The sequence below is a fragment of the Molossus molossus genome, unplaced genomic scaffold, assembly GCF_014108415.1.
Source record: "Molossus molossus isolate mMolMol1 unplaced genomic scaffold, mMolMol1.p scaffold_m16_p_4, whole genome shotgun sequence".
NCBI classification, from domain to species: domain Eukaryota; kingdom Metazoa; phylum Chordata; class Mammalia; order Chiroptera; family Molossidae; genus Molossus; species Molossus molossus.
Window position 1 is genome coordinate 125153538 of NW_023425377.1, and position 27659 is coordinate 125181196.

At 54.6% G+C, this 27659-nt stretch overlaps 1 protein-coding gene across 1 annotated transcript in view; it reads left to right on the forward strand.

Annotated features, from left to right (window-relative positions):
- QRFPR (pyroglutamylated RFamide peptide receptor) overlaps positions 1-7005 on the forward strand; it is a 31069-nt gene extending 24064 nt beyond the window's left edge. The window contains exons 4-6 of the mRNA XM_036241984.1: positions 3852-4087; positions 5851-5948; positions 6665-7005. Coding sequence (XP_036097877.1) covers positions 3852-4087; positions 5851-5948; positions 6665-7005 — 675 coding nt within the window. The remainder of the gene's footprint in view (positions 1-3851; positions 4088-5850; positions 5949-6664) is intronic.
- Positions 7006-27659: the final 20654 nt, after the last annotated feature.

The window sequence follows — 27659 nt, forward strand, 5'->3', positions numbered from 1 at the left end:
CCCATGTTATCACAAATGGCAAGACTCCATGCTTTTTTATGGCTGAGTAGTATTCCATTGTATATATCTGCCACCTCTTCTGTATCCATTCACCTACTGATGGACACCCCGGTTGCTTCCTTATCTTCGCTGTTGTAAATGATGCTGCAGTGAACATAGGAGTGCATATAAATTAATGTTCTCGTTTTCTCTGAGTAAATACCCAGAAGTGAAATTGCTGAGTAATTGTGGTAATTCTGTTTTTAGTATGTTAAGGAATCTCCACCCTGTTTTCACAGTGCCTGGGTTTCCTTTTCTCCACGTCCTCACCAGCACTTGTTTGTTGATTTACCGATGACAGCCATTCTGACAAGTGTGAGGTGACATCTCACTGTGGTTTTGATTTGCATTTTCCTGATGGTTAGTGATGTTGAGCATCTTTTCATATATCTGTCGGCCTCTGTATGTCCTCTTTGGAGAAGTGTCTATTCATGTCCTCCGCCCATTTTTCCATGGGACTGTTCATTTTTTGGTTATTGGGTTGTATGAGTTTCTTTTACATTTTGTGTATCAACCTCTTATTGGCTATGTCATTGATGAATATGTTCTCCGGTCAGTAGGTTGTCTTTTCATTTCATTGATGGTTTCCTTCGCTGTGCAAAAGCTTTGTCGTTGGATAGAGTCACACTTGATTGGTTTTTATTTTGTTTCTCTTGTCCCAAAAGATACTACTCAGACTGATGTCAGTTTACTTCCTGTGTTTTCTTCTAGGCATTTTATGGTTTCAGGCCTTACATTTAAATTGGTAACCCATTTTGCATTTATTTTTGTATATGATATAAGAGAATGGTCCTGTTCCACTGTTTTGCATGTGTCTGTCCAGGACTCGGGGCCTGCTTTGTGACGTCAGTGCGGACTCAATGGGCTGGGCCCCATCGCGAGGGCGGGAGGCAGCTCTGTTCTCGTCCTTGCTGCCTGTTGGAGATGCCGTGGGCGGGGCCTCGAGCAGGGACTGTAGCTCTTCCAGCCACTCAGAGACATCATGGGCGGGGCCTCGAGCAGGGACTGTAGCTCTTCCAGCCACTCAGAGACGCCATGGGCGGGGCCTCAAGCAGGGACTGTAGCTCCTCCAGCCACTCAGAGACTCCGTGGGTGGGGCCTCGAGCAGGGACAGTATCTCTTCCAGCCACTCAGAGACGTCGTGGGCGGGACCTCGAGCAGGGACTGTATAGCTCCTCCAGCCACTCAGAGACTCCGTGGGCGGGGCCTCGAGCAGGGACTGTAGCTCTTCCAGCCACTGAGATGCTGTGGGCGGGGCCTCAAGCAGGGACTGTAGCTCTTCCAGCCAGTCAGAGATCTGTGGGCGGGGCCTCAAGCAGGGACTGTAGCTCCTCCAGCCACTCAGAGACGCCGTGGGCGGGGCCTCGAGCAGGGACAGTAGCTCTTCCAGGGACTCAGATCATCAGATTCCTCGGGTCACTTCCAGTCACAAGAACCGTGTTGTTTCTGTTACTGCAACATCCAGTCCGGTGTCACCGTCCCATCAGTCTGAATTTCCACGAACTGAAAACGTCTCCCTTACCCCGCGTGAGCTGTTTTGAGGGCTCGAATCCCGCCCTGCGGAGAGGGGCTTTGATCCCTCCTGCTCAGCTTCCTTCCCTCTTCTGCTCCCCCAGCCTCTGGCTGGCTGGCAGCTGGTGCGCAGAGTGGGGAGAGGTGTCCCCCGGATGTGACTGCCGCCTCTGACCGAGGCTTTACTTCCTGGGTGTTTCAGAGAGAACACCACTGCGCCCCGCCTGCTGTCCCTGCTCCGCCGGCTGCTCCTGAACCCCGGCTCCCCCGCAGCGTGTGGCCAGCTCCTTCTCCGAGGCCTTTTCTCCAGCAGGAGACCCACCCGGATGGGCCCTTCTAGAAACGTCCCACCCCGCTCCCATTAGTGGGGTCCATTTTGTGCCCACAGAACTCTAGGGGATTTGTCCTTTTGTTAAAATAAAATTATTTTGTCCCGTGCTCGAATATTTTACCCATATACAAGTCCTTTCATTTGTAGAAGATGCATATAATCTAATGGACAGGGCCAGTCCTCGCTGTCGGGTAGACCAGACCAGCCAAATCAGATTTGCTTTCTGTGAGGAAAAAGTGTGAGTTCATTCTCAAAGCGAATAAATGTGTTTAGATGCATCCCACGGCCTCCTCCGCACTCCTAAACTCTCGGAGAGGTGGCCTGTGCCTGTGTGACCGAGGCCTGGCCTGCCCACCTGGGTGCCATCAGGTGCCACCTGCCTCGCCGTCCCCACACTTGGCTGTCACGGGGCCCCTAGGACCCCTGTATCTGACCACTGTCGAGGGTTCATTGAAAACTGTTGTCACTCTGGCCCCTGCCCTGTGAAAATGTGAACGCACACCTCAGCACCTGTCAAAATACCTTTTCTAACGTCAGCGGTACCCTGACGAGAAATAGGTTTCGTACCGGGAGAGCACAGGGCCCCACTACCATGGGTGGGTGGGGCCCTGATCCCGCTGGCTCCTGGCAGCAGCAGCATGACCAGGTTTCCTGGGTGCTCCAGGGCAAGGCGTGGGTGGGTGAGAGTGCGTGTGAAGATGGGGAGAAGGGCGAGACGAGAGAGGGCGTGGGAGTGTGGACCCACAGGATACGGCAGCCTGAGCTCGGAGGCGGCGGCTTGTAGAGAAGCGTGTGTTTGGAATAGAAGTTCCGACATTGGTTCTCATAAAAGCCCGGGGCTGTGCTCTCAGGGAGCCTTTGCTGTCCCCGATGGCACACGCCTGTCCCGATCGGCCACCTGTGCGCTACGAGGGTGCGTCAATATGCAGTCCCCGTGGCTGGCCCAGGTGGTGCCATCTGCGTGTGTCAGAGTGGATTCCATTGCCATGTCTTGTCTCAGGGAGCCTGGATCTTGAAATTATTACTCACTGAAAGTTTTCATTCCTAGTTAGTTGTATTTGTAAATAACACCTGGGTCAGCACTTGACGTTTATTTCTGGTGAAGAAAGAGCTTTCCCCCATTCGACCGGCATTAAAGATCGGTGAGAAAATGCTGGGACTGGAGGCAGACATGCGTGACACTGAATTATGTTTTGTCTGGAAAGCTGCAGAGTGGGTCAATCATTTTGATAAACTCTCTAACTTTCATCTTATTATCCAGAGAAATGACTTTCGAATGTCCCTTCCCTGTTTAGTTTGTCTCTCACGAGCATTTGCTATTTTTAGTAATATTACTAGTAATACATTTGAACTCATGAGTCCGCGAGAAATGGCATCAATGCGCAGACATTGATTGCTGTAAAATACACCCCTCAAAGGCTGATGCTTGAGCCTGAATATTTATAGATTAGCACTAGTTTGAATCCCAATTTCTCATTCACCTCAGAATCTGAAAGCCACCGGCTGCCTTTCTAACATCTGTCCTTAGCATCAGGAAGAAGTCTGATGCTGTGTCCAAATCTGTCGTCTCAAGTACCGAGGGAGCAGGGTCAGGCCAGCACACCAGCTGGCCGGTGGCACAAAGTATTGTTCTCATTCGTACTCTGGCCACGGAAGCGCACTTGCATCCCACTGAAAACTCGTGACGGGAATGTCAAGAGTTGAGAAAGATGAAAAGTGAACAGGCTTTGGACCTCGATTCCATTTAAAATAGAAAAGAAAGCATATCGTTCAGAAGAATTTTAGCGGTGATGTGGGAAACTGAAAACACTCCAGAACAAAAGAACACGCAAAGTTGTATGTCACTCGAAAGGTGTACCCCTGGTAACCACGTCAGGATCGAGAGCGCTGCCCCCCAGTGGTCCGTGGCCGCTTGCAGTGCTGGGTGCTGACCCGGGGCTCTCCTAATGGGGTCCTTCTCGTTTCAAAGGTGAAGTATGACTTCTTGTACGAGAAACAACACATCTGCTGCCTGGAGGAGTGGACCAGCCCCGTGCACCAGAAAGTCTACACCACCTTCATCCTCGTCATCCTCTTCCTGCTGCCTCTGCTGGTGATGCTCAGCCTGTACAGCAAAATCGGCTATGAACTCTGGATCGCTAAGAGAGTGGGGGACAGCTCGGTGCTTCGGACCATTCATGGGAAAGAGATGTCCAAGATTGCCAGGTCGGTTCAATGAAATACTCATGTCAGTTTCAAATATGTTTGATTAGTTGTGCTGGAAGGGATGGTCACCAGGAGTCTCAGAATTCCGGGGTGAGTTCGTATCATTTGTCACTCACACGCAGGGCGTGCCTGTCTTTAAACTTTAGAGATTCTGTGTATGGCAAGAAGAAGGAGCAGCCTCACCAGCTCTCCAGTCCACCATTAGAGACAGAAACTTTCTTGGAGTTTGGACAGTGTTCTGTTTTCATGGCTGTGTCAGGAGGACACCGTAGGAAGAGCGCGGCCATGTCCCTCTCTGCCGCTCACCCGCGCCGCAGGACGTGGGCAAGTCTCCGTCCTCCCCTGCCTCACCTGCCCCGCCTCACCTGCCCCGCCTCACCTGCCCCGCCTCACCTGCCCCGCCTCACCTGGCCTCACCTGCCCCGCCTCACCTGTCCCGCCTCACCTGCCCCGCCTCACCTGCCCCGCCTCACCTGTCCCCCCTCACCTGTCCTAGGGAGCACATGTTCCATCCTTCCTGCCTCCTACCGGAGCCTGGTGCTAAAATACGTGAGATGATACTTAGGAAAATCCTTTGGAAACCAGAGCATGCTATTTAATTATTGACATATCTTATTCTTACCTAAAGACGTTCCTTTCTGATTGCATTCATTAACAGAAAATTTAAATGCAACTTACTGCTATGGTACATTCACATGGTTCATTTTATAACTGACACTGAATGGCCATTAAAAAACAAAAATTAAGAAAAAAAAAAAAAACCCAGCCAAAACCAAAACTATCAACAGATCTCTAAATACTGTGTAAATGAAAGTGATATACAATTTATAATACTATTCAAGTAATTAAAAATACCTAGATTAAAAAAATGCATCTATTGCTTTCCCTTCATTGATCAGATTTAGATTAGTTTGATAGAACTTGAAAAAAAAAAAAAAAATAGAAATCTAGTGGCTTGATGAGATTTCAGCATTTCTCCGTGTGTGCAGCGCCCTCTAGTGCCCAGTGTGTATGACGACATCCTCCGCTCTGAAGGATGCCCAGCATCTAGGTACTTACTGCTGATTCAGTTCTCTACCTCCTTGGAAGAAGGAGCTACCGTGTTGAAATAAGAAATAATGACTATGACTTTTTATAAATTTAAAGCACGATGCAAATGTGTGGATTTCTTGCATGTGTTTGTCTCTGTTACAGGAGGAATGGAGAAAACTAGTTTGAAATCCTGGTTAACCATGTCATTTAGCGATATAATAGAGGTTCACATTTTAATTATACGCTCAGGGCTTCGCATATTTTACAAATATTGATATTTTTCTATCACGGGGATGAGTGGTCTTAAATATAAAATGAATAAGAGCTTAGACTCTGAAGTTAGACCACCTGAGTTTAAACCCAGACGAGCCCTTGTTAGTTTAAATACCTTTACCTGCCGATCTGACTTTGCAGGTTACTTAACCTTTTCTGTGCCTCAGTTTCTGCATCTGTCAAAGGCTTGTTGGGAATATTAATGACATAATCCATGCCAAGCATCCAGGAGAAGGCTAGACTCCTAATGAGCACACGTCACAAGGATGTTTATAATGTGAGAAATATCGGGGTGAGGGTGATGGGGAAGAGGATACACAGCCCACGTCATTCTGAACATGAGCTTCATTCATATTGATGAAATTATGGTTGAGAGATCTAGGCTCAGACTTGGTTCATCAGTCTGACACACTTGTCAGAGAGAGGTCACCTGATACAATGTATCCTTGTGGGTCCAGGAAGAAGAAGCGCGCCGTGGTCATGATGGTGACAGTGGTGGCTCTCTTCGCCGTGTGCTGGGCGCCCTTCCACGTCGTGCACATGATGATGGAGTACAGTGAGTGCCTGTCATTCTCACTGGACATTGCTACTGTGTTTGCTGCTAGAATGGACGATGAGTCGTTGAAATTCATTGCTATTTATGTGGGCAATCAAGTCTCAAATATTTAAGAGGGTTCTTACATGTTCTTAAGACCACTAGACATTTACATGGTAGATAATTCTGTATGAAGATGACCAGATCTTTAATAATTATACAAGGTCAAGAAACCCTTCTGAGAGCCTTCCTCCATGCTGTCCTGAGTTATTTAAATATTGGGTGAGGGGGGAGAGCCCACGTGTTCCCTATTTAGAGCCTGGATCTGAGCCACATGAATTCAACAACACGTGGGATTTTCGTCCCTCAGCGAAATCTCCCTAATAATCTCAGACGTCCCGTGGTTCTTGGATGCCTGTGTTTCTGTAACACAGGGAACATGTAAAGAGCGACCACTGATCCCTGTTTACACGCTGCTTGGAGTCCAGTAGGAGGCATTGAACCCCCCACAAGTGCTGGGCCCCTGGCTCAGCTTGGCCTCGATGTCAGAATGAAGGCTCATCACAGAGCTGGTTTCTCTCCAGACATCAACGGTTCCCCCCAAAAGGGTCTTGAAAATTGTTCATGCCTTTAGCCACTTGTCCATGTGTGTGGGGTAAAGACAGATGATACGCAGAAACTGCGTTTTCCGATCACTAAAACGAAGGTGCCTTCTCAAGTGTGTCTCTTTATTGCAGGCAATTTTGAACAGGAGCACGACGAGGTCACAATCAAGATGATTTTTGCCATTGTGCAAATCATTGGCTTTTCCAACTCCATCTGCAACCCCATCGTTTACGCATTTATGAACGAAAACTTCAAAAAGAACTTTCTGTCTGCTGTTTGCTGTTGCGTCGTGAGAGAAACCCCGTCCCCCGCACGAAGGCGTGGCAATTCGGGGTTGGCGATGACCCAGAAGAAAGCCGGGCTCTGCCCGAGACAGAACCCGGGCGAGGAGACCAAGGGCGAGGCCTTCAGGGACGGCAACGTCGAAGTCAAGCTGTGTGACCAGCCAGAGGAGAAAAAGTACCTCAAGTGACAGTTGACCCCGTTTCGTCCCGAACTTCTAAGAATTCTGCGTTAGGCCGTTGGCATCAATTATCCGCGTCTTCATAAATAATGTCATGCGCATCTAAATCTGAAGAGAAAATTATTTTGAGCAAAGGTACTTCTTTCATTGGTAGAATGATGAAAAGAAGGAAACTTACGTCCTCTTTCCGTAAAACTTTGACATTATCCACGAACACACGATTTTGAAAAATGAGTGATCTTCCCTTGTAGCTCACACAAGTGGACTCCAAGAAGTCTTGTACACACTGGGCTTGTAGTTCCCTCCCACCCAGTCAACATCAAACGGCTTTCTCTGTGTGAAGTTGGATGAGGAAATAGAAACGGTATCTTCCTTCTGGAGTAAGAGTTGACGCCGCGATGGCATTTCCGGGGCGCCGTTGAGATGGGGAGCGGGTGCTGGCATCTTTGGCAGACGAGGCCTGTCCAGGGATCATCATGTCCGAGAAGATGGAGAAGGAGCCCAATGATGGGGGATGTAGAGACAGACACCTGGGCTCGAGCTTCACGTGGTCCTGCTCGTTTCTACTGCTGTGGCGGGGCCTGTCCCGAACCCCTGGGCCTCGTTTCCTCCTGTGGGAGGCGCTGCGGAGCAGGCGGGGCGTGAGTGGGAAGGCGCCTTCCTTGCACACCCGGCTTCCTGGTCCTGATCGCTTAACCGCCCCCCACCCCACCCCCGCCCCCGGCTCCCGTGGGTCCCGTAGCCTTTCTGAGGCTTGTCCTCAGCCCCGCCCAGCTTTCCACTGCAGACCCTGTTGTCACGGTTTCTCCACGCGGAAGGAGAATGATTCCCTCCTGCGTCCTATATATTTAGATCCATCTATGTCAAATATTTGCACTTTTAAGCCCTTCATTTTCACCGGTGGGATGAAAGACTTCTTGCTACATCAAGGGCCATTAGGGCACTTCGCGGATGAGAGAGGGTCGACTCCCAGCCCAGGACGCTCACTGCGCCAAGACTGGCCCCCTGAGAGGGCTCAGGCAGACCCTGGGGCTCCCCACTCGCGTGCCTCCCCTAAATCTCCCTTCACCTCGACTCCTCACTGCTCAGCCTCCTCTTCTGCCCCCCAGAGGTCAGGGCCCAGTGCCCCGCTTCTTCCCCTGAGACAGCCGAGATCCCCGGAGCCTGTCGCAGTCTCGTGTTCCTGTGTGGGTCCCTCCAGCCAGGTGTCCGAGAGGACAGTGAGCCGGGGGACTCGCAGGGGATGTCACTCCTACAGCTCAAGGCTCGGGAACAGAACTCAGGCCATTGGGAGGGTCCGAGAGAGAGAGATTTCCTTGTTATGGGTGTTAATGTAAGCATGATGGGAAAAACTAGGATGGCACAGCGTGTGGTACCAGGGAACGCGGACAGGGCAGTGTGTGCTGAAATGAGCTCATCATGGCTTCTTCGTGGGCACCGCCTCCCGCCATGCCCAGCTACCTGCAGCCAGTGATCGGCACCGACTCGTCAGCCCACTGAGAACGAAGCGGAGTCGCTGGCCGGGGTTCTTCCTACTTGCTCAGCAGACAGCCATCGGACTCTCCTCACACTCCACGTATACACACCCGGTACGACTGACCAAGAAACGACGGAATCGACACAGCTGGTAACCACTGGACATGAGGACGAGAGTTTTACCCCTCGCGGAGCTTGATGTAAAACGCCCGGATCTGAGATACTGATCTGAGTGTTTCCTGCGAAATTTCCAGACAGCCTAGGAAAACTTTTTTTGCTGTTTCAGAAACAGGCACGGCGACAGCACAGTTCTTGGCCGTGACACACCCCTCTTTGCTCTGTTGCGAGGTTTGGAGGAGAAAGCCGGTGCGTCCTCCGCTGAGAGTCTCCTCCTGTTTGCCAGAGAAGCTGAGTCCTGAGCTGGGAGGCCACGTCCCCCTGCGTCTGCAAAAGGGGCCCTGGTTACGGCCTTTCTTCCTCCCTCTTGATGTCACAGTCCCCTCCCCCGAGTCTCTCAAACACCTCGCTCTTCCACCCAGGGCTCGGCTCTCCCCCTTTCTCTCTCCCGTGTTATTCCATCTGGTGTCCCCTTATCTGCTGCTCGGAGCGGGAACCGAGGAGGTCTGCTTGGATCCGGGCGGTGGGGTCAGGAGGGGCACCGATACAAGCCTTCCACTTGCTAGCATCTGGGGACAGTGCCGATGCTCTCAGGGAGAAGACCCGTGTCCCTGCCCAGACCTCCAAGCCCTTTATTTCACGATGGATCATTTTGCCGAAAAGAGCTGGGCGTCTTCCCCCCACTCTACCCGCGCCCCTCCCACCCCAGTTCAGGGGGACCAGGCCAGCAGCCTCATGCATGAAGCTCCCCTTCAGACCAGTCTAAGTCCAACACAATTTTAAAAAGAAGGGCCGAACCTAATGACCAAAGTAAACTGGTGAACAAATTAGAACCAGAGGCAGGATACATGGTATAGACAGACGGATCTCAGAGGGGCGGGGGTGGGGGGAGAAGGGGCAGGGACTAGCTAAAGAGCCTGCATAGACCGTGGACACAGACAACAGTGTGGGAAGGCCAGAGGCAGGGGCTGGGTGGAGAGGGTAAAGGGGGGAACATGGGAGACATCTGTAATAATGGCAACAATAAATACATTTAAAAAAAGAAGGACCACGTCGCAGGGCTCACACACCTTATCTGAAGACTGTTATAAATGACAAGCATCCGGAGACTGTGGCATCGGCTCGAAGATAGACGCGGGAGCTCAGAGCAGAGACCCCAGAAGCAGGAACACCTCTGCCGTCAACTTACTTTGACCGAGGGCAGCGTAATCCAGCGGGGACAGGAAAAGACTCCGAACAACTGGACGTCCCCGTGCCAAACACAGCCCCTGGCCCTTAGGCTGCACACACGGAACTCACAGTGCGCCACAGACGGAAATGTAAGAGCTCAATACGTAAAACTCCAAAATGAAGCAGGGAAGAAAACTTTGTACCCTGGCTTAGGCGAGGCAAAGACTTCAGACAGGTGCGTTACCTGGTTCATGCACCTTTAGGACTCATGCCTTTGTTATGATTGGCCATTTTATAATTATGAAATGTCCCTTTTTGTCTTCTGTAGCTATAGGAAGGTTTTCAAAGGAAAAAACATTACTCGACCTTTTTTTTTTAAGTTTTTTTTGGTTATTGATTTTTAGAGAGGGAGGAAGTGAGAAGGAGAGAGAGATGGAAACATTGATGAGAGAGATCATCAATTGGCCGCCTCCTGCACGCCCCACACTGGGGATTGGGCCCACAACCTGGGCGTGTGTCCTGACCGGGAATCAAACTGACGACCTCTTGGTGCAGGGGTTGATGCTCAGCCACTGAGCCACACCTGTTGGACAACTCATCAACCTTCTTTAAATATATTTCATAAAGTTAAAAATGACGTGTACTTTTGTTCAGCGATAGAAACTATAACTCAAAACAGGAAAAACTGAGTGCCCAGCAGTGAGGATGAGCAAATAGACGATGTGCTGTCCAGATGGTCTTTATTTTCAAAGGTGTTTATGCCACGTGCAGAGGGTGAAGTGAGGCTGGTAAAGTGCATGGACTGCTCATCCGCCCTGACCCTGCCCACTCCTCGAGCGGACTGCAGACGTGAACTCTTTCTCTCTCACTCCATACGGGGTCATTTCTGCCTTCTCAGCTCACCGGCTGTAAGAGGGTTGCTCTGCTTTGTTGTCCTAAAATCCATCCAGGAGCCATTTAACTCCATTGTAAGATCAGCAGGCTCTTTGAATACAGTGCTGAGGAGTTATTGATATAGTAGCGAGTAACTAGGCGGTTCAGCTCCTTCCCCGATGTAGTATTTGTAGATTTATGAGGCCTCCGGGTGCCCTGGAGGTGCTGGAAAACAGGCCCATCCACAGAGCGTGGACGGCCGCGTGTTGTTCTCACGCACTCGCTCAGGGAGCCTTTGGACTTCCTGCTGCGGTCAGGCCCACACACCTCTGTCCATTTCGAGATCAAGAAATTCCCTTCACTCTGAACCAGATGTGACTGGAAAGGGTCAGCTGACAGATGAGAACAGGGGGAAGAAAGTCCTAACAATCAGGTAGATCCGTAAACTTTAAAAAACATACAGTTTTGCTGGCCTCGATCGCAGGCCTTTTTAGCTTCTGCTCACCAAAACTTTTGTTTTCTGGAAGCGTGATCCTGATTCTTTTTCTTTTTTTATTAAAGAAAAAAGTCAGCAAGAAAAGAGAGAAAGTGGCATGAAATGCCCCCATGGGCATCTCTCGAAGGGCCGCGGGCAGGAGCAATGTTCTGCTAAGGAAAGTGGTACAAATCAAGATTCTTCGGGGTGGTTAGGGAGACTTTTGTGGAAATTCAAAGAAGGTGATTTGAAGGCAAAGACATCTACAGCGAGTAGGGGTGGTGTTTGGAGGGTTTGAGTGTATAGAAATGGTCCAGAACAGTCAGCTATGGGGCGGGGTGTGCGCATCGTAAGTGACGACAGGGCCTTCTGAGCGAGCCGGAAGGCATTGAGGTTACATACATTTCACAAGGTGGTGGCCAATCGAGGCAGCGTGGTCTTCTAACATTTTCTAGCCAATGCCGAAGAAAAAGTGGGGTTGTCTGGGAGATCCAGAGCAGATCGGCCGAGAAGGTGAGCCCCAAAGAGCAGTGAAATAAGAGGCGTTTTCCTGAAACCGTAACAGCCGCTCGATTTTCAGTAGTGGCGACCTGATGAGAAAGAGACGGAGTGGGGGAGGGGAGCAGAATGATTTGGACGGGAGTGAGGAGGCAGGAGGTTACCTCTCCGTGGTCAGTCACAGGGTTGGACGCAGGAGGGGTCGGACGTGTGAGCTGTGGCCCAGACAACGCAGCCAGGTCAGACTGGATGGCATTGAGGGCTGTTGGATTATTGTGGTTCCAGTTGAAAATGTGATGTGCCTCGCCCGGCCGGTGTGATTCAGTGGACTGGGTGTCGTCCCCTGGACTGAGAGGTCCCGGTTCGATTCCTGGTCTGGAGACAAGCCTGGGTTGTGGGCTCGATTCCCTGTAGGGGGCGTGCAGGAGGCAGCCGGCTAATGTTTCCTTCTCACATGGATGTTTCTATCTCTGTCTCCCTTCCTCCGTCTTAAAAACAAAACAAAACAATAAACACGTATTTTTAAAAAAATTTGATGTGCCCGAGTTTCTGAACACCACCCTGGATGGGGGAGGGGAGGATGCTACTCGGCTTGGAGCTCAGGCCTTGCTGGTAGCAAGAATTCCCCCCTGAGAATGAAATCTCACCGAGGCTTTCAAAATTCAGTAGGAGAAATGCTAGTTCCTAAGATTGTCCAAGAACTGATGAAAGCGTTGTGTTTCCATGGTTACACTTAACATCCTTTCCCTTAGCAGGTCCTTCGTCACTACCTGCCTAGATCACAAAGAGCTAACAGTATGTGGCTGAATCACATCCAAGGTGTTACTCTTTACTGGGGGGGGGGGGGGGGGGGAGCAAGTAAAAGCGCATATTTTAAGGTTTCCTCGTCATCTACTAATGAGGACAACATAGAATTGTCTGCATTTGTCCCCAAAGAGCTTGGCCTGGGCTGAGTTCTGTCCCCACTCTCTGGGCATGTTTTGGCCGGTAGCATGTCCCTGGCCATTGGTCCCTCTGCGTTCTGTTGTCTCAGCTCTCGTTAGTCTTTATGTTCTCCTGTGGCACACAAACATCCAGATTTCAGTAGCAGTGAGGAGCGGAGGGCTTGCCCCGAATCTGGGTGATCGTGAAGAGGTGAATGTGGGGGCTGTTTTTGCAAGCAGCCGTCAAACCTGCTGTCGTCCCTGGGGGTAAAGAAATGCGTCCTGTGCCACGTGCTCCGGCCTCCTGATCTCGTCCGGGAGGCCTCACAGTCTTGTTTGGAGGCCCATCCGGGTAGGCTCCCCGGTAACAGGAGGGTAGACAGAGGGATCGGGGTCTGGGACCGAAGGCCCTGGAAGAGACCGTGGAAGTCCTCTGTTAGACAAGGGGAATTGTTTTGTGTTTTAAACTTCCAGGAGATCTCAGATATGCAGTTGAATATGTTGGTTACCGTATGAAATATTTTCTTTGCGTAACAGCTTAGGAAATGGCTATTTTATGATTTCACGCTCAGTGCCGGGCCAGGTGCATTTAGGTCTTACCTCGCCAGCTAATGGGTAGGCTCCTTCAAGGGCAGGGCATCTGCACCCCTACACATACGCGGGACAAAGGGCACAGTGCGTGGCCCTCACCGTGCTGAACCGCTCACTGCCGATGAATGGGCACGTTTCCTGCAATGCCCATCCTCCGTCTGGATTCACGCACGGGTCCCACGGCCCAGCGGACACGAAAACGGAGTGGGGGGACAAGACTGCGGGGCCTGGCACCCCGATGCCGAACCCTTGCTTTCCAGGATTATATAGCAACTTCTCTTACCTAGCATCTCATGTCTCTCAGTATGAGGTTCCTGAAACTTCTGACGGGAGGGCTCAGATTTCTTTTCATTACTAAAACGCGTGCCACCCTCAGCCGGAAGCTGGGGTAAGGTGACGAGAGGTCTCGTGGGAGGGGGAGCACTGCCCCCCACACGTGCGGGGAGACCTGGGGGATGGGGCGCCCTGGTTGACTCCCTGGTTATCACCAAGGCTCCACCCGGGCGCTGGGAATCACCGGAGACCTTGGCCACAGCTGCCACAGAGAGCCATCTGCCGGGTGACCGCCCTTACCAGCAGCGTCCAGCTTGTCACCTACCCTCGTTTGATTCCTTTCCAGCTGTTACTGCTGGGCACACTCGGGTTTCCTATCGCTTCATTATGACTTATTTTAGTCACCATTTAAGAACGTAAGCCGACTTGAAGAGGCATTTTCTCTGAGATGAACCTCTCTGTCTCCAGTGATACCTTCTAAAATGTGGCCTTTGCCCCTTTAAGCTTTTATGTGTATTTTAGAGACTTCGTGATACATTTCCTCATGTACCTCATGCCTGCAACAGCTGTTTTGTCTTCTGAGTTACAGGTTACTGTTTCCACCTTACGTCATCAGTACACCTGTCTGAGAGGAGACGTGCTTATGCTGCCCCAGTATCGGAAAGAAAAGCTACATTTAAAATGTCTGTGACTATGATGACGTCATGCTGTAGAAACAAATTCGAGAACCGAGGTATCACTGTACTTCCTTGCAGCCAAAAGGAAAAGAAACAAATTATATGACAAACACTATAATAAACCATTATCGCCACTCAAATCAGTGCAGGAAATAGCCAACTCAGAACTGTGAACGAAGACTGATTTTCAACAATTTTTCTTTGGACTCGAACCCACTTGCATTGTGGTGCAAAGTAAGAGCCTGTTAGACCTGGAGCACGGTAGTGCGTGCGGAGAGCCCACAACACGCTGTCTCGATCCATGTTCCCTCCCTCCACCTGAATGCCCCTCTGCGTTCATGTCCGTTCTTCCCTAAACATACTTGTCCCTCATGTAGTCCATCCACGTCCAAGTTTATCTGAATGAAATCTCTTGGGAGTTTTCTCTTTATTATTAACTTTCATCGGAGTAGACTATGCCTAGAGAAAAGCACACACATCGCAAGCACACCACTTGAAGAGTAAAAGTGGTTTTAGCATGTTTCATATTGCTGCCCATGTTGGCTTCATTATAAACTACACCCCAGGGCTTCTTATCCCAATGAAACCCCAGCAGACCTCATGGGAAGTCATTGTCATTGTCAAATAGCGTATATTTAAATACTTCGAACTTCCAGAGAGGTCAGCTGCTCCAGTGACCCCGGGAAGCTGTAAAATACCTAGCAGGCGATTGTTTGGGGAGCCATTGGGTCTAGGCAGCGTTTACGCCGTGTGGCTGGACCCTCCTGGGCAGGTGGAGACGGAATCTTAGGGTGCTCAGGGGGGCCCGCAGGATGAATTCTGGTCCCCAGTCTGAGCTCCCTTCTGAGGCGCGTGTCCTTCACACGTCGCTCTGTAGGTGGCGCCATTGCAGCATGGTGGCAGGTCAGCTGCAAAGGAATTGGGTCTGAGAGGACGCAGGGTGTCCGGGCTCTGGCACAGGGCGTCCGGGCTCTGGCACAGGGCGTCCCGGGCTCTGGCACAGGGCTGGGTCAGTAAAAACACGCTCGGAGGTCGCAATGCACGGAGAGGAGAGCCAGTGCCTCAGTGTTCAGAGGGGACGGCCCGGCTCAGGCTCCTTTTGCCCTGCTCAGGGCTCACCTGGGCCAGTGCAGGAACGGTCCCTGCACGATAGACGGTCCCTGCCCGATAGACGGTCCCTGCCCGATGGACGGTCCCTGCCCGATAGACGGTCCCTGCCCGATAGACGACGGTCCCTGCCCGATAGACGGTCCCTGCCCGATAGACCGTCCCTGCCCGGGAAGGCGGCTGGCGAGGTGCCTGGGACCGGAACCCGGGGTGCGAGGAGGTGTCCCACGCCAGCTCCTTCTTTCTTCTCCTGCCCAGCCGCCCTTTCTGACCTTCGGAACTAAACACTGTGTCTCTTTCTGACTTCAGCTTTATGGATTAAGTCCTTCCCTCGAAACTTTATTTTTGGAAGAGAAAGTAGAGTGGAATATGAATGTAAGCAGCAAAGTCCAGGTAGGGAGGACTTTGCAGGCTCGGTCACCGAGGCAGAGGGCCGGGCAGGGGACGCACACGGACACTGGCTGCTGGACCTTCTGTTTGACTCCCGAAGTCCTGCAGCAAGTCCGGACGATCCCTAGGAAAGCCGCGGTCCTGAGGAGTCACGGTGTCCGGTACGGGTGACAGTGTGCAGCCGCACTACGGACAGAGAGGGACAGACAGCCCATTGACAGACCTGCACGGGATCCGCTCTGTGCGTCCCAGAACACAGTCCGATAGCGAGCACGCGGGCAGGGGCAGGGACTGTTGACTGTCTGCACTTTAGAAACCGGCATCGTCTGGAAGTGTGGTTCTTACCTCTTAGCACAGAAACTGCGTGAGCGCCCCCTGCAGAGGAGGTGAAGGCAGGTCCAGGCAAGAGCGGACGACCTGCCTTCCCGCGTGCTCCGGACGCCACTCCGAGAGCGCGCAGGCTTTGGAAGCCGGCCCTGCAGAGAAGGAGTAAGGGGACTGAGGCTAGGTGTCGGAGCGCAGGTGGCCCTCCTGGGACCTGCACCTACAAGGCTGGACATGAATGAAGGGCCAGCTGAGGGTGAGATGCGGGCCTCAGGTCTTGAAACCCTAGAACCTAAATCCCTCCACTGCCTTCTAATGAAACCCTGGCTGACCCTGCGGTCCCTTGCCGATTCGTCTTCCTGCCCGAAGGGGAGACACACACACACACACACACACACACACACACACACACGGCGACGCCAAGTGGAGGGTGGGTGCTCATCCTAAGGGAGTGGGCTGGGGCGGGTGGGGCCGTCTGAGCTGGCCCCGGCCAGAGGCCTCCCCTGGCTGCTGAGAGCCTGTCGCAGGAAGCATGGGGGCTGAGCGGGAGGCGGAACCTGTCGCACGCGCGCCGGAGTGGACCTGAAACGGACAAGCTGAGGACAGGCGTGCCCAGCTGTGGTCGTACAGCCGGCAGGGAGTGAGAAAGAGTGTGGACGCTGCAGCACGTAGGTGCCGTTTCTAACGTATGAAAATAACGTGAACACCCCAGGGTAGCAGCTCTGGCCTCAGCTAGTTCAAACCTGTAGCATGAAGTCCGGCACCCTCCTTTCATTCTTAGAAGGGGCGGCGCCTGTGTGGGGCCCACGTTTCGGGAAAGATGAAAACGCCGGAGAGCAGCAAGAAGCAGGGGACGGAATTCACCTGGCCTTCAGCACTGAGCATTTCTGTCTTAAATATCTCCCCTCCCACCCCCTTGCTCAGGTGTTAAGGGCCACAGAGGCCCAGGTAGGTCTGTGTTTGTATGTCTGACCCAAAGAACCAGAGAAAGGTGGATTTAGGGACTTCAGAGAATGAACTGGGAACCTTAACAAGAGTGCTTGGACTTCACTTTTCTGACAGTTTTTTGAACCACGAGATCACAGAAGCAGAAAGAAGCCTGAGTTAGGGATTCGAGTCCCCAGCCTGACAGATGAGGCTCGGAGGACCTCAGGTGTCCGAGTCCACGGGGCACAGGTGAGCGATAGGCGCCCCTCCCCACACAGCCCAGGGATGCTGAGCTGCCCAGCGTCTGCCTGCAGTGCGGTGTCCACTCCACCCTCATTCCCGGGGGAACTGGCTACTTACAGGGACAAGAAAAGGAAGGGAATCCATGCTGAATCTATACCCACAACCTCACACCTCCAGGAGGCCCTGAGCAAGGTGGTGACGGGCACTGACGGGCGTGTCCTCACCCAGACGGTTCCCGACATGAGCTTCTTCCATGACTCAGCTCTCAGCCTCGTGCCCGCCAGACACAGAGATGAAGCCCAGACAGGCTGTGTACAATCTACGCCGTTGGCGTGTTTGCTGCTCAGCCCGCCAAAGTCAAACGCAAACGGCCCGGAGGAGGGCGGAGCGCGGGCGGAGGAACGCAGCCTTGTAGGCAAACCTCTGAGGGCGAGCTCACCGCGGCGGGAACCGCTGCCTGGCTGTCTGCTTTCATGCTGCACGCCTAAGGGTCACACAGCAGGGAGGCTGTGTCACTCGGGAGGAGTCGAACCCTAGCCCTAAAGCTCCCCAGCTACAGGCAGGCCTGTCACCAGCAGGGCCCCCCTGCCGAGGCAGCTCCAGGGCTCTGTGCTGTTTGCCGGATGACAGTGGAAGCAACCCTTCCCCCAGGACAGACAGCCAGCCCTTCCCCCAGGACAGACTGCCCTTCCCCCAGGACAGACAGCCAACCCTTCCCCCAGGACAGACTGCCCTTCCCCCAGGACAGACAGCCAGCCCTTCCCCCAGGACAGACTGCCCTTCCCCCAGGACAGACAGCCAGCCCTTCTCCCAGGACAGACGGCCCTTCCCCCAAGACAGACAGACAGCCAGCCCTTCTCCCAGGACAGACTGCCCTTCTCCCAGGACAGACAGCCCTTCTCCCAGGACAGACAGCCAGCCCTTCTCCCAGGACAGACAGTCCTTCTCCCAGGACAGACTGCCCTTCCCCCAGGACAGACTGCCCTTCCCCCAGGACAGACAGCCAACCCTTCCCCCAGGACAGACAGCCCTTCGGAGACAAGGAGACGTAGAGCGGTAGAAGTCAGGAAAAGTGCACCATGACTGTCCCCCACAACCACTGCAGGAAAAATGGGCACATCAAGCCACCAACCAGGGGAGCAGGGTTGCAGTCAGGCAGCCACTTGGAGGGAGCACAGACCTGCCTGCCGGCACTCTCCGGAAGTGTGCAGGGGTGCGGGGCGCAGAGGAGGTGAGCAGGGGTGTGGGGTGCAGAGGAGGTGAGCAGGGGTGCGGGGCGCAGAGGTGCGGAATGGCTGTCTCCTCCCCCAGAACCCACCTGCCTCCTGGCCTGAGCTCCGGGAAACGTGGCTAGTCCACCGCGGAAACCACCTGGGTCCTGCACCCCGGGCTCCAGACAGGCCCCAGCTGAGGCCCCCCCCGGGCGCGTGGTGGGGAGTGCACAGCTCTGTGCTCCCCGCAGCACAGAGAGGGGTCCTGGGGGTCTCTGCCCAGGTGCTTGCAGAGCCCTCTGGTGTCCACACAGCCTGCCCTCCACCTCTGAGGGAGGGCCAGTGAGAATATTCGGGGTGGCCAAGGACACAGGTCCTCGAAGGATGCGATTCAGATTCTGGGTTTTTTAATTTTAATTTTTAAAACGTGGCCCCACCCTCTGCTACATAGACCCCCGGGAAGAGTATGCAAATGTACCCACCTCTTCCCGGGGGTCTATGTAGCAGAGGGTGGGGCCACGTTTTAAAAATTAAAATTAAAAAACCCAGAATCTGAATGGCATCCATCGAGGACATGTGGGTACATTTGCATAAGGAGCCCAGAGACCTTCTGGGAAGGAAGGGACAGAGAAAGTCCCCGCCCCTTGCGTTTGAAGTTAGGGAAATAGGCCATGGTGGAAGGAGGTGGCCCCAATCAGAAGCTGAGGGCACACAGGGACATCTCTGTACCCATAAGGGGAAGAAGAAGGATGGAAACTGATGACCCGAAGGTCCCGGCCTGGGCAACCCTTGCACAAGGCTGGTGCAGGACAGGAAGCCCCTCCGGACTCAGCCCACGTCCCAGGCCAGGTGCTCTGGGAGTAGAAGTTCAGGCGGCACCTGTGCAAGAGCTTCTGCTGAACTTAGACACTCCTAGTTTCTGTTTAGGAATAAATAATGACCATGCAGATATCATGCTTACGAGGGACCACACCCTGTTGCCAGCACTTCATCGGCAGCAGCTCACTGCAGCCTCACAACCGTCCCATGATCGTCCGTCCACAGCGGAGGACACTAAGCACGGAGAAGTTAAGTAACTTTCCAAAGGTCACACCGCCGTACGTGGAGGAGGTGAGGGTTAAACCCGCCATCCTGCTCCAGAGTCTGTGCCCCTGACTGACTGCACCGTGTACCCCCTGGGCACGGGGACCACGACAGTTGAGAGGACAACAGCCAGGCTCAGCTCTGCAGAAATGCACCCGGCCAATTTAACACCCAGAGTCGAGGAGACGGTGTCACGTCACAGAGAAGCAGAGAAAGTAGGGAGGCGCTGAGAACACCTTGGCAGGCAGACTGGTGAATCGAAGCTACCCCTTGGAAGTGGTGAGGTAGAGAACTTCTATGAAAGCCATCGAGATGGTAAACACTGCCTTCTCCTCCTCTGGGGGAGCCAGGGGCGCCCCTCTGTTTCCACACAGCCCGCTTCTTACCCGTCTTTGGATTCTTTCACGTGTTTACATCCATGCAGCCGGTATTTAACGAGCCCTGGAGATCGAATAATAAATGAGGGTCCCTCCTCGCCTTCAAGGGACCTACTGATGAGCAGGGACAATAACGGAAAGTCATAAAAAGTGTGGAGCGTGCTGAGTTCCGGAGCCGTGGGCTGGGGCTCGCTCGGGGGTGGGAGTCGGGAGGAGGTGTCTATGGAGGTGACTCACATGGGGACAGGTGGGGGTGACAGACCAAGGAAGCAGCGCACGGTGTCCTGGCAGGGGACAGTCCAATGCGCTGGAGGCAGGCGCAGCCCCTGATGTGTCCCATGTTGATTTTGTGTGAAAAGTGGCCGGGGTGGGGGAGCGAGGTGTCCGACGGGACCAGGGGCACCCCTGACTTGTGTCACGAGGGCCTTTTATACCAAGTCAAGACTTGTTGATTCTGTTGTGGGGACAACAGGAACCGTGGAAAGGCTTAATGCAGGGATGTGATCAGTTCGGGTTTGCAGTAAAGAAACATGGTTGCAGCACAGACAGTGGTTTGGGGGCTGCTGAGATGGGCGAGCTGACCCGGCACTGTCGTAGCGAGTCAGGGTATGGCCGGTAAGACCAGAAGATGTAGATCCACTCAAGAGAGGGGAAGGTCAGAGGACCAACTGGTCACCACCTCGAAGAACAGGGCGGCGGAGCCAGGGGGTGTCCAGTTTCTGACTCGCTCAGGTGCGTGACGGGGTGTCGGTAGGGGAGGAGCAACACATGCCATTTGAGCTGCTCTGGGGGGGTCAGCAAGTGGTCCCTCTGGCTGGCGGTGACGGGGCTGGGGCTGGGGCTGGGGTTGGCGTGGAGGGAGGCACAGTTGCTTGGTGAATTTGGGTACTTTCAGCAAATAGGTGGGAACTGGAGCCATGGGGTTGGGGTGGGATAGGAGGAGTCGGGAGAAAAGTCTGCAGAGGACAAAGCTCCGGAGCCAGCTGGCCGAGGACCACTGACCCCAGCAAGCGGCAGGGAGGTTTTTGGTGGTTCCGACGGAAGCAGATTCAGTGACGTGATGCGGTGGTAACTGGGTCCAGGCGGCTGGACACGAAGACAGGTGAGGAGGAAAAGGCACGAACAGCAGACTGGCTCTGGCTGGGAATCTGGCGCCTGCGGAGGTCAGGATAGTTTTTCTTGCCAGTAGGAAAGATAAAAACTGAACTCCAGCCCGGCTGGTGTGGCTCAGTGGTTGAGCATCAACCCAGGCACCAAGAGGTCGCTGGTTTGATTCCCGGTCAGGGCACATGCCCAGGTTGTGGGCTGATCCCCAGTGGGGGGCACGCAGGAGGCAGCTAATAGATGTTCTCTCTCATTGATGTTTCTCTCTCTCTCCCCCTCTTCCTTCCCCTCTCTCTAAAAATCAATAAAGAAAAATTATTTACAAACTGAGCCCCAAAGGGAAGTGGGACCTCATTAGGCAATCTGAGCTCTGAACTTTGAGGTCTTTCTTGGTGACTGGACCTAACTATGGAGAAATGTTTCAGGCTTAAGGACGTTGGGGGAAAAGATGGAAACGCTGACCCCAAGGGTTACAGGAAATTGATTCTGCCTGCTCTTTCCCCTCCGCTGAACCCATGAGACAGTGAAAAACACATCTGTGAGGCACAAAGAATTTAGAGGAATTTGACATTTCCATTTTTACTTCCTCGATTCATCATCCTCCCCATCCTGCATAATCCATCTCAGCTTCATGAAATATGTGACATATGTACTTGGCAAAGGAAAGCAGAAATCATAACCAACATTTTTAAGAAAGAGTTTGAGCCAACACTACTTCCACACGAGGCTATAGTATGGACTGTTGCAAAGGATAAATTGTATTCAAGTGAAGTTTCACGGATGTATCCAGTCCCCTCTCACACACAAAGGCTACACCATCTTCCAGAGGCATCTTTGTTTCTTGGATTATCTGCTGACTGATTTTTATTGAAAAAGTAGCAACTTCCCCATTGAAAGGACGTCACACAATGCTGTCTTAAGTACCGTCTCGGGCTCTTTTCGCCTGAAGTTTTGTCCTCCTAGCAGGCCCTGGGAACCCCTCCCTCTGTCCCGCTGTCGCCTGTTGGGTTAAACGGGTCCTGAGCACGGGCCCGAGCGCGCAGGGGAGACGGAGCCCATCGTCCGCCCAGTCTCTGCCTGGGTGCCTTTATTTTGGGCTTTCGGAGACAGATGGGTAATAAGGGGCCCTCCTCTCTTTACAAACTTGGTTTAACGAATGACAACCTGTTTTTCTCTCCGTGGTTGGGGGTTCACAGGACTCATTTAGACTCTTTAAACCCATTATGCTCTTTTTTAAAAAATTTTTTTTCTTTATTGATTTGAGAGAGAGAGGAAGGGAGAGGGAGAGAGAGATAGAAACATCGATGAGAGAGAACATCGACTGGCTGCCTCCTATACGCCCCCCACTGGGGATCAGGCCCCAACCTGGGCATGTGCCCTGACCGGGAATCGAACCGGTGACCTCTTGGTGCAGGGTGGAGGCTCAGCCACTGAGCCACACCGGCCGGGTCAACTGTGCTCTTTCACTCAGTGTACTTGGTGACACAACGAAAGAACCCAATAACCACATGTCCGTGCGTCTGCGGTCTGTGATAGCCCTTAAAATCAAGCGGAACCTGACAAAAGTTTACCATCTGACAGAGGAAGAGAGATGTTTCAAGAAGGAAATCCACCCAGGATGCTAAAGGTGCTGTCCTGAGATTCCATCCAACGTGGACCCATCTGAGGAGCAGGCCTCTGCTCAGGGCTGGGGGTGCGGGAAGGTCCCCAGCGCAGACACTGAGGACGGACGACTCACCACCTCTCTGTGGCAGAACCACGCACCACGGCGCTCACTGGAGACCGCACCGACTCGCCCGCTGAGCGACGCCCCGCGTGGCTGGCGGGGTCGCAGTGCGTGGTCAAGGGCCGCACATGCCTTAGTGGGCCAGCTGCTTCTCTCGACCTGCCATCCGCCAGGAGGAAAATGGGGCCTGGGGAGCCGGGTCCACAGTGGGAGGGAGACGTGGGGAGCCGATGGAGACGGACCCCAGCCTGAAAGGAGCCGCCCTGGCTGAGCTGCACACCCACGAGCGGGGTAAACGAGATGGTCCCAGTCCACCGTGACGAGGGTTACTTGTTACCCAGCAGACCCCAACCGGACCTCACGACCCCAGTGGCCCCAGAGCCTGTCAGGAGGATGGGTCTGGAGGGCACTCCAGGTAGGAGGGGCAGCCGGAGCTGTCCCCGCTCAGAAAGGCACGCCCGGCCCTGCAGGGGGCCCAGGAGACGGACGTCAGGTGCAAGGGGCTTAGGGTCGGACCGCAGTCCTTGGGGCCCAGGTGTCACGGAGGAGAGGCCACAGTGTGGGGGTCTAGCCTGAACCCTGTCGGCATTAAGGAACTGGAGTAGTTTAAGCAGATAAGACATATAGTTGGACCTGAGTTTTAGAAAGAAGACATTTAGCGGGAGTGTAGGGAGCGGTTTGGAGCTGGGTGGAGCCAGGGACAGGTGAGGGGCCCAGGAGGAGCGGGCAGCCCCCGGCGGTCAGTGAAGACCCTCATCACCCCCACAGCGTCAGCCTCCTGCACACTGCTCAGAGCCAGCGGGGGTCAGCAGGTCAGGCTGACTGACAGCCTCTTCCCAGGAAGGTGATGCTCTGAGGACCTGGGCGGAGCCAGGGCCAAGGCACACGGTCTGCAGCCAGTGGTCGAGGGGCCTTTTCCCCTAAGCCTTCAGACACAGCACAGAGCACAGGACACGGTGAAGGCGCGAAGAGGAAGGGGAGGGAGGGGCAGGGCACAGGGGGCGAAGGGGAGGAGCCACAACGAGTGGAACATCTTCAGGAAAACAACCTTGAGGAGTCAGCAAATTAGCTTTTTGGCAAAGCAGCTTTCACCGATTTGGGTGAGTTGCTATCTGTCGGTCGGAGTCCCTCGGGGAGCAGGCAGCACAGTCACGGGGCAACCTGGCGAGATGCCCCCGAAGGGACAGTTTAGGAAGGAGAGGGCAGAGTGGGCACCAGTGAGGGCAGGTGAGCCATCACGGGACAAGCAGGAGTGAAATGCTCTGCACTGCGGCCTGAGGAGCCGGGGGAGGTGCCTTCCTGGCCGGTGGGAGGGAGGCTCCCCAGGGGTGCAGCTGCTGGCATCCAGCTAAGACCCGGAGCTCCCTGGAGCTCCATGTGCTTGCAACAGGGGATGGGGGAGGGAGTGTGCGTGTGCACGCGTGCATGTGTGCACATGTGCATGTGTGTGCATGCATGTGGGGGTATGTGCGTGTGCATGCACGTGCGTGTGGGTGTGTGCATGCGTATGTGCGCACACATGTGTGTGCGTGTGTGTGTGCGTGTGCATGTGTGTGCCTGTGCAGGCAGGTGATGAGGGGCTTGGAACCTGCCTCTGCTTCAACAGGACACTCCCTCATTTCTCCCTGTGCCTCGAGGCTGCAACAAAGCAGAGAAAGGGCTCTGCGGCTTGGAGACCTTGTTTTAAGGACACATGAGAAAATCCAGCAGCAAGAAACGGCTCCCGCTCCCGGAGCCTATGGCTAAGGTGGGGTTCAGAAGACAAGCACCTGTAAGCTCACATGTGCTACATGCCAAGCGAGGACAGTGGGCAACCAGGGCCACCGCCATCTGGGAAGAAGGGTGGGGTCGAAGGGAAGGAGAGCGAGTCTCTAGCTCATCGTTTAGATTTCGAACGTGAACATGTTTCACTCCCTCGATTTCAGAGCAAATGTGAGGTGCAAGCAGGCAGCCGTGACCTTGGCGGCAGGCGTCTGCCACCGGACCTTGACCCTGCGCAGTGCAGCTCGCTTGCCCGTTGGCCCCGATTTCTCCCCTCGGTCGGAGGCAGCTGTTAGGGGCCGGCGTCAGCACACCCCACCCACATGGCAACGCCGCACAGCTGGATGACCGCGGGTCATCGCCGCCGCCGGCTCCTCCCGGGGAAGTTCAGCCTGACACGGCGCCAGCGGGTCCGTTTTCGGCGACGTTCAGTCTGTGCAGTGGAAACTGGGGGCGGCCTTCCCCGGACCACTGTCCCCGAGGTTCAGTTCACGGCCCGAGCTGAGGTCCGTGTGCTCCTGTTCTCAAGTCGCCACCCTTAGAGGTCTTTGCAGGGCACTACGCCTCCCCATGGGCGTTTCTGGGAACTTGAGGGCAGTTTTGGCTATGACAGCGATGAGGGGGTGGGGTGCTGCCTCTGACATTTGGGGGGGAGGCGGGGATGCCCGACCTCTGCAGCGCAGGACAGTCCCACTCACCGAGAGCCCCTCATCCCCCAGCCTCACATGCCCGACGGGAAACCCCTCCCGAGTTCTCCGAACCCAGAGCTTAACCTCCACTGTCCACGCCGACACCCAGTACTTGGGGCACTGTGTGAACTTGTTCTGATCTGTCACGAATGAAACCACGGAGCAAATGACAGGGGGACTGTACTCTGCCTTCTTTGAATGAGCCCAGGTGGTTCCCCATTTCGGAAAGCTCACAGGAAGCCCGTCCGGAAACTCACAACGTGCTCCAGGGCCTGGCTGTGCCCGCCTCTCCCGGGACCGCTGCCATCTGGGGGTGCGCTGGGGGGGGCTCCGCTGAGCACGAGTCTTACCCTGCCCCCGCCCGCCACACGCCAGAGGGGCAGGACAGGGACAGAGCCCAGCGGGGATGGCGGTGGAAAACCAGGCCCCCTCCCCGCCGAGGTGCCCAAGCCAAGGGGCGAACATGAGAGGGTCACCGGGGCCACAGGGTGTGAGACTGAGGTTTGCATCGCACGAGGACAGGACGTTTTCAAGCCTAAAATCGAGGCCCGATGACTGGAAACAGGGCGACTGGAAACTGCGGGACCCCAGATGATTCAAGGGCTGGCGGACGTTGGAGCTGCGTCAGCGCGGCGACGAGAGAAATCACGGCCAGTCCCTGACCCTCTCCCTGGAGAAAGCCCGTGCCATTCACTGGCTGCAGAAGGGACCCAAGGGTCACGGTCACGCCACTTCGCAGCCGCGCTCTGAACGGGCAGCCCCTCCTGGGGGGCGCGGGACCCTCCCCCGCCCCCAGCCCACGGCTCGCCGGCGGTGGTCTCTACAACCAGGTCGAAGGAAAATAAACTTCTCAGGGACTCAGTGAGATACCACAACAGGATGTAGAACTTGGGTTTTGAGTAAAACTGGGCTAGGACACACAGGAGTGCTGAAGTCCCTTCCATGCCCCGGACTCCGGGCGGCCGGGCTGGTCCTCAGAACAGAGACGAGACGAGGATGCCTCCTGGGAACTGAGTCAGAATGGGCGGCCGGAGCCTGTCCCCAGGCCGGCAGGACACGGCCATCCGAGCCCCGCGGGCCGGCGGTCGACAAGGGGCTCTCGGCCGGAGCCTGTCACCAGGCCGGCAGGACACGGCCATCCGAGCCCCGCGGGCCGGCGGTCGACAAGGGGCTCTCGGCCGGAGCCTGTCACCAGGCCGGCAGGACACGGCCATCCGAGCCCCGCGGGCCGGCGGTCGACAAGGGGCTCCTCGGCCGGAGCCTGTCACCAGGCCGGCAGGACACGGCCATCCGAGCCCCGCGGGCCGGCGGTCGACAAGGGGCTCTCGGCCTGAGCCTGTCACCAGGCCGGCAGGACACGGCCATCCGAGCCCCGCAGGCTGGCGGTCGACAAGGGGCTCTCGGCTAGTGCACACTCCAGCCGAGACCTGGGAGGTCGGTGCAGGTGTAGACAGTCGGGTCAGCAGCCACAAGATTTGCCACGTCCTCGGCTAGATCCTGAGATCCAACCGACCCCCCCCCCCCCAGGGCCGTGCGTTCTAATCGCTTCCTTCCACACCCTGCTAAACTTAAAACATTTTCTCTGCTAGGAAACTCGGTTTCTATCGTTGTTTAATCATGATTTTTCAAATAACCTCGCTTGGTAATTTGATATTTCCTCTGAGGAGCCAGGCTGAAGAAATACACGTAATAAGAGAGAAAAGTATCTCCTTTTCTGCTACTTAGAGTGACCCATTTTCACACTTTACATGGCAAGTGTTTGTTCTTAGGCAATTTAGAGCAAATGCGTTTTCAGAAAGTTTTACTTCTTAGGAGGGTAGACTTTGCTGTGTTTAAGAAACACAGGTTGTGTTTATGATTGAAATGGTGAGGATGGTTGGGGAGACCAGGGTCATTGCCATGGCCCGAGAAACTCGTTCCCAAGTAAGCTCGTTTAGACTTGGCTCCACGTTGACGCACCGGGCCACACGCAGGTGTGCCTGCCCGGCACCGGCCAGGTGTGGGGGTGAGCGAGTCCGCCGGGGAGCCGAGCCCAGCCTCCCAGTGGCCCCAGCTTTGACGTGCGGCAGGGAGTGGCTTGAGGACCTGTGTCCCCTCAGAGTCCCGTGCGGACATTTCGGGAGACTCATTACACAGCAGCAGAAGACGGGAACACCTCCTCGCCCCAAAGCCAGGGTCACAGGCTCTCCCACTGCTCTGACGGAGGCCACATCTTTCCTGTCCCTCTTTCCCTCCGCGCCTGTCCTCGCTCTCTCACCTACGTGCACACGCGCCTGCTAATTCCCGTGATTACTTCAACCTGCGTCTAGACAAATCCGCCACAGAGGAACTCCCTGGACACGATCGCTTCCAGGCACAGGCAGGCGGAGAGAATGGACGTGCCCGGGGTTCAAGCTGTACCTTGACGACGGCAAGAGGACACCTGTGGGGGTGACACGGTCCATTGAGCGACCGTGGGCCGAAGAGAGCGGAGAGACGGCGTTCCGGCCAGCTGCGGCTCTCTGCTATGACTTACGTGCACAGCTCACACTGTACGTGCACAACCAATGGACACAGACATTAGGTGGTGGAGAGCAGGAGGGGGTGGGAGCGGGAAGGAGGGGTCAATGGGGAGAAAAGGGGGACATCTGCAATACTTTTAGCACTAA